This window comes from Myotis nattereri (genome assembly GCF_964212035.1).
Source record: "Myotis nattereri genome assembly, chromosome: 3".
NCBI lineage: Eukaryota > Metazoa > Chordata > Mammalia > Chiroptera > Vespertilionidae > Myotis > Myotis nattereri.
The window spans coordinates 198,155,444-198,162,607 of NC_138077.1; the positions used below are offsets into that span (position 1 = coordinate 198,155,444).

The 7,164-nt window shown below is 57.0% G+C and overlaps 1 protein-coding gene across 1 annotated transcript in view; it reads right to left on the reverse strand.

The window, feature by feature from the left end:
- PTPRU (protein tyrosine phosphatase receptor type U) overlaps positions 1-5,987 on the reverse strand; it is a gene marked incomplete at its 5' end in the record, with an annotated part of 81,952 nt that extends 75,965 nt beyond the window's left edge. The window contains one exon of the mRNA XM_081086100.1: positions 5,915-5,987. Within this exon, the coding sequence (XP_080942226.1) occupies positions 5,915-5,987 (73 nt within the window). The remainder of the gene's footprint in view (positions 1-5,914) is intronic.
- Positions 5,988-7,164: the final 1,177 nt, after the last annotated feature.

Here is a 7,164-nt window from a genome sequence, read left to right on the forward strand (position 1 = left end):
GAAGGAGACAGAAAACCAGTGCCAAACGCTGTCGCACTGTGCTGTGCCAGGAGGGCAGGGGAAGTGATAGCACAGCTCAAGGGAGACTGGGTGAGTAGGCGGGCCCCGAGGAGGGGGAAGGGGAGAGGGGGGTAAGGAGGCAGAGCATAGGCAAAGGTAGAGGCATGTGAAAGAACCTGGGATCAGTCTGGCCTGGTGAACCTGGAAGACAAGGTATGGACAGAAAGGAGTGGGGTCGGGAGGAGAGGCCTAAGCATGAAGCTGTCATGGAAAGCAGGCGCTGGTCATGCAGGGCCTCGCCTGCCATGTCAGGGTTTGGGTTTTGTCCCCTGGGAGCTGGAGGGCCTTGAGGCCATGGCATGGCAGCATCCTGTGTCTGCCTGAGAGAAGTCATGCAGGTCTCAGGGCAATGGAAGCATTGGAAGGCTGGTGGCAGAATAAAGACCAAGGAGGGGGCAATTGCAATAGTCCAGGCACGAAATGATGGAGCTGGCGTCGTAGGTTGAACCAAAGCGTCTTCATCAGCTGCTGAGTGACGGGCAGCAAGACCCAGGCCCCTCCCTGGGGTGTCCAGGCCTCATAAAGATGCTGCAGGCCTCGCACTGCTAGACCAGCACTGTCCATAGAGCTTTCTGCTGGGCAGACATGTTCTCCACCTGCGCTGACCAATATGATAGCCACTAGCAACGTGCAACCCTTGAGGACTTGAAATCTGGCTGGTGAGACTAAGGGACTGAATTTTTATTTCAATGAATTTTAACGAACTTAAATTTAATAACCACATGTGAATCAGTGGCCATTATATTAGAGAGTGCAGGGAGAGACATGTCCATCACTGCAAGGAAGTTCTACTGGAATGTGCAGCTCTAAGCTGACTAACCACAGAGAAACCCGGCCTCCTCCAGAGGCTCCTGGCCTTGGGGTCTAAAGGAAAGTCTGGAGGCAAGACCCAGGGAAGGGGGTGTCAGAAGCTGAGCTGACACAGTCCCAGTTCCTGGTCCACATACACATCCCTTTCCTGGAGACATACACACCTAAGCATACAAACAGACACACCGACCACGGGGCACCCCATGGCCAGACTCACAAACACCGGATAGTCCAACGCATGTGTAGCCCATTGCTGGATACAGGGGTACCCCAACCTCAGATATCCAGACACTTTCGTACCCCCAACCCAGACATCCAGGCACCTGGACAGCCCACAGCTGGACACAACACAAACACCCTCCTGCACTTGGACACCCATTAGCCTGAGGACTCCCAGACACCTGGATACACCCACCTCCGGTTACAGAGACGCTAGGATATCCTTATGTTGGCACACCCTGATCCTCCACATCCTGGCACGGGGAGACCCACACTTACATACTGAAACACAACCCACCCAAACAGCTCTGCACCCAAACTCCAAGAATTTAACCTTTAGATACCCGGATACCCTAGCATCAGGCTCCCCGAGGACCAAAGCAGCTGGTCGCCTCCCTACTCCACACTCAGAGCCTGCCACACAGAGTAACCAGACGGCTAGATACCCTGACAGGCCACACATGTCCTGTGCCCTGGGCGACAATCATACAACCACAATCATACACACACACATACATCCTCCCCACTCTGACTGTCCAGATGCCAGAATCACACCTGCACACACCTCAGCAGGCCTCACCCCCCCTGCAGGGGTCACCAGGGGAGCAGCTCTCCTCGCCTCCCTCAGGCTCACAAGGAGCCAGGACAGAAGCTGAGACCTGAGGAAGAGTCTCCCCTTCCTGAGACAGGGCCCTCCCCGCCTCTTCCCCAGACAGTCTCACTGACGGTTGGGACTCAATGCCTCTCACCAACTGCCAGGCCTCCAGCACAAAGGCCTGTCCACTGACAGGCCTGGCCAGCTGCTGGGGGTGGGGTTGGAGGGAGGTCGGGGGCAATGTGGGAAACTTGGAGGAGGGGCTGTCAGGCAGAGACCTGCTCCCTTCCTCTCTCCCAGGGACTTACGCTCCTCAACTCACAACTCCCAGATGGCACTCTCTACCCGGCCTTTTCACACACAATATCATCCCCCAACAGAATTTTCTAGATTCCTGGAGGGAAACCTAGTTCGTTAATCTCTACTTTCAGTGGAATCACTGCGCCCCCATCTGGCACCTCCAGCTCAGAATTTGACCCACTGGACTTCATTCATTCTTTCACGCCATATATATTTTACTCAGCATGAGTAGCCAGGCCTTGTGCCTGGCACTAAGGATTCAGAGGTGAACTCAATTCGCAGAGCTCGTGGTCTGAAACGGAGAATGGACCAATAAGCAATAATCACAATAATTACTAATGGTATGGAAAAATCCAATCAATCCCCACCTTCCCTTCCTAGAACAGGGATAACCAAGGAAGACTTCAGGGGCGATGTGATGTCTAAGCTGAGGCCTGAAGAAGGAGCAGGAGTTCACCAAGTAAAGAGATGGACTTAGAAAGTGCAAAGGCCCAGAGAGGAGAGGGAGGGAAAGGACATGTAGGGGATACTGATAAGTGGGTCAGACTGGCCAGAGAATAGGGCGAAGCAACAAGAGGCACAAAATGAGATGAGGCTGGACAGGCAAGCAGAGCTAGAGCAGGCAGTGAGGCCAAGGGAAAGGGACTTCACCCGGAAGGCAATGGCGAGCCTTCAGGTGGTTTCAAACCGAGGTTCCAAACATGCAGTTTTCATTGTAGGGAGATCCCTGGCACCATGGAGGGAGGGGTAGAGGGAAGAGACTGGAGCCTTTTTGCAGTTGAGAGATGGCTGAGGATGGAGAAGAGCGGACAGATGAGAGAGATCCTGACAGTGGGTAAGGGTAGGGTGCATCAGGATGCAGAGAGAGTGCTTGGAGGAAGGAAGGGAGCAGAAGGGGGAAGGGGCACAAGGTAACCCTGCAAATCTAGCTTAGCTGGCGAAGGCATGGAAGGATTTCATGCCTGGAGCAAGCAGGGTGCCCACCCTGGATTTTCCCTGACACCTGAGCAGGGCAGGAGGCTGCCCATGAGCTCAGCACCCCCCACTCTGGCCACGCTGGGCTTCCTGCCGAATCCCCTCCCCCAGGCCCAGGGACAAGGACCAGCTGCCCAGACAAGATTTTATTGCCCAACCTGAAACCACTGGGCAGCCTCTCCCTCATTCCTGCTGTCCACAACCCTAGCAACCAAAAGGACAAAATGAGCTAGCACGCAGAGGAATAAATTACTGCCAGATTTACATGGCAGAGACATCACACACCCAGCCTTAGGAGGGGAGGAATCAGGAGGCATTCAGGGAGCCGGGTTGAGACTATACATAGATTGGGGGTCAGGGCTGATCTCACGCCTTCTACTAAGAGCTTCTGAATGAAGCTCTGACAGTAATACCTACAAGGGTGCCAGGATCGTAAGAAGTGAAGTGACCTGCCCAAGGTCACAAAAAAACAGCAAGTGGTGGAGGCAGAACTTGACCGATGCCCCTGAGCTTCCATTCACAGTCGCTGGGACTCTGTAACAGTCCTCAAAACCATCTTTTGTTCCCTGGCATTCACAGACAGAGCCTTACTTTACAATCTTCAAGGTCCATTATTATGATGCCCATGAGGCATAGGCGGAAACTGAGGCCTGAAGAATGGAAGTCATTTGCTTAAGGTCTCACTCCCAAAACTGCAATTCTTGACAATCCTCCAGGATTGTCAGCAGGACAATGCCAGCAGGAATTGGGGCACCTGAGGATTCTTGGAATCAAGGTATTGCACCCCTTGGGTTTAATCTCAGGGCAGGGGAGGGGGACAAAGTTGCTGCGGCCCATGGAGGGGGGAGGGGGGAGGATAGAGAGGGAGGTCTCCAAGGCGAGGTCAAAGCTAATGCTAGTTCCCAGGTCTGAGCCTGAGGCAGGAGGGTCCGTGGAGACCGGAGAGCTGCGTTCGAAAGGCCTGAGAGGACAGCGGGACCGTGAACTCGATCCCGGGGGAGTCTGTTCTCGGAGCCAGTCTCTCTCGGGACCAGCGACAAGCGCAGAGGCGGCTCAGCACGTGTTGATCCGGCACCGCGCTGACCCCTGCTCGGGCGTCTCCCTGTCAATCTGCGGGCGCCGGAGGGGGGGGCGGGGAGGGCGACCAGGCTGGAACCGCCCAATCGGTGGGAGTGGGGGAGGCTGAGGCCCCTAGAGGAGGATCGCCTACCGGCGCCCCAGGGGAGGGATCAGGAGCCACTCCGCTGGAGGGGGACACAGTCTGGGATCCAGGCCTCAGGGAGAGATGTGGGGGTTTTCTGGGGGCGGCGGGGGGGGGGGGGCGGTGGTTGGGGACACACACACACACACACACAGTCCACAGCACACACGGCCCCACTGGCACAAGCTCCAGATATGCACGTCGATATCCGATCACACGTATACACACACACACACACACACACACACACACACACACACACACACCGCAAGACCCAGACTCCGAAACACACCCGGAGACGGCGCGATCGCTCAGCACAGAGACACATGGGCACACTCTGCACACGGCGGGGCGGGCCTGGCCGGCGGGAGGCCGCACGAAGTTGCAGGGTCCACCCAGGGAGTGTCCCGGGAGACCCCGTCCGCGGCGCCTCCGGGAGCAACCGGAGGGGGAGCCGTCCGGGGCGGAGAGCCAAGCCCTGCCCTCGCCGGGACGTCGCAGCCCCGCCCGGCCCGGCCCCCCCAGAAGCGCCCGCCGGCTCAGCCCTCCCCGCTGCCCTCGCGTCCACCTCCCGCGCCCAGTTCTCCCCGCCACCCGCCCGGCGTCCCGCAGCCCTGGCGCCGCCTCGGCTCAGCCAGCGCCGCGCGGAACTTGCGAAACAACAAACGGCCCGACATGTCGGAGTCTGCGGCCGCGGGGCCCCTTTCCTCCCTCCCGAGCCTGTGGCCGGCGCGACCCAGGAGGGGCGGTGGAGACGCGCGCGGCAACTTGTTCCAGGCCCGCGCGCCACACACGCACACACGCGGGGAACACACACACACACACACTCACTCACACTCACACACACACACTCACACACACTCGCACACACTCACACACACACACACACACACACACTCAAACACTCGCACATCCTGCCGCTGCCCCCTCGGGCGGCCTGGGCCCTGGGCGCACACTCAGCCACGGCCAAGCGCGCACCCCACTCCCCACATTCTTAGACACGCAGCCAGCGCGCACGGACACACTCACACTCACACTCACATCCGCTCCAGACACGCTCCTGCACACGCATTCCCGGCACACTGGGCATTCACTCGGACCCACACTGCCCCGGGCGAAGCACACCACCAACCCCAGACACTCCCACACGTACCCACCGCGCACACAGCGCACGGACACACACGTTCCGGGCCCGTTCCCACGCCTTCACACACGTACATAGATCTCACATGCACACACGCCACACACTCGCTGGCAGAATCCACAGAGCACTCCCGGTCACAAGCGTAACACAAACACACAACACATTGTCAGACACACAACAAACAGCACTCCCTGCCGCGGCACACAAAATGCAAAACAAATGCAACACATAGCAGATACAACTCCAGCCACACAACCAAACTCAGACGCACACACAACAGACACACAACCTACTTGGCTGCACAAACACTGCACACTGGCGGACACACACCCTCAGCGCATACCCAATGCCTCAATGCACTCAACGCTCACCCCAAGGAACTCGTGGATACACAACACACACGGCACCGTTTCTTGCACACACATCTCATGGATACACAACGGTCGCAGGCACAGGATACCGTGAGCACAGGATCGCACATCCAACACTCAGACACACACAGGGAGCGGGCTCCGAACGCCCGGTCACCCAAAACTCACACTTTCTTCCGAGCTACGCCACGGCCCGTGGACTCCGCAGGGCAAGCTCGGTGCGACCGACGCGCACTTACCTGCGGGAGTCTCGGTCTCCGGCGCACAGAGCTGGAAGGTGAGCGCCAGGACCAGAGCCTGGGCGCGGGCCATGGTGCGCCGCCTTCTGCCCCGGGCCCGGCGCGGGGGGCGCCACCGGAGCCCGAGCCGAGCCCGAGCCGAGCTAGAGCCGGAGCGAAGCAGCACAGCGCGGAGCGGGACTGGCGCCGAGTCCAGAGCAGGAGCCCAAGCAAGCGGGGCGCTGACGTCAGGCCCGGCCGCGGGTTCCGCGGTCTCGGGGCGCCCCCTGCTGGTAGCCTCCCGTGTTGCCGCCGGATCGGGTCTCCAACTGCCCCGGCGCGCCCCTCCCCCACTCCTGCACCCCGCGCCTGGAGGTCGGAGGCTGGGCCTAGGCACCACCCGCGCTGCACTGAGCTGGCACCGACATTCGCAAGCAAGCGCGCTCGTTGCCCACGCCTACCTCTCACGCGGCGCTCTCAGGGACAGAGACCCAAAGACACCCTGTGTCCTGTGGGATGTCTGTTGCTTTCATCCCCTCTATCTAGGCCCCTCCAAATGCGCATTGGTACATACCTTCAAGGACAGGAAGCTCATCGCCTCACTTGAGTGAGTGGTTGGGTCTTTGGAATGCTAACTTTTAGAGTTGGTCCTAGTGTTCATTATCCTCTTAATGTCCACGGGCTCTAGTTTTGTCCCCCTTTCATTTCTGATCTTAGTAATTTGCGTCCTCCTTTAGCCTGGCTAGAGGCTTGTGGAGTTATTCACCTTTTCCAAGAACCAGCTTTCGGTTTGGTTGGTTTTTCTCTATTAATTTCCTGCTTTCCCTTTCACTGATTTCTGCTCTCATTTTTATTATTTTTCTTCTACTTCCTGATTGGATTTAATTTGCTCTTTTTTTCTAGTTTCCTAAGGCAGAAGTTTAGATGGTTGATTTTAGATCTTTCTTCTTTTCTCATGTATACGTTCGGTGCTATACATTTCCCTCTAAGCACTGCTTTCACTGAATCTCACAAATTTTGATAACTTGTGTTTTCATTTTCATTTCGTTTTCTTTTAGTTCCAAGTAGTGGGGTTTTATTTTTTTAATCCTCACCTAAGCACATGCTTAGAGAGAGGGAGGGAGAGAGAAACATTGATTGTTCAACCGGGAATTGAACCAGCAACCTTTTAGTGCACAGGAGGACACTCAACCAATTTAGCCACTCTGGCCCGGCTATTTCAACGTAGTTTTACATTTCTCTTGAGATTTCTTCTCCGTGTGCTGTTTAGA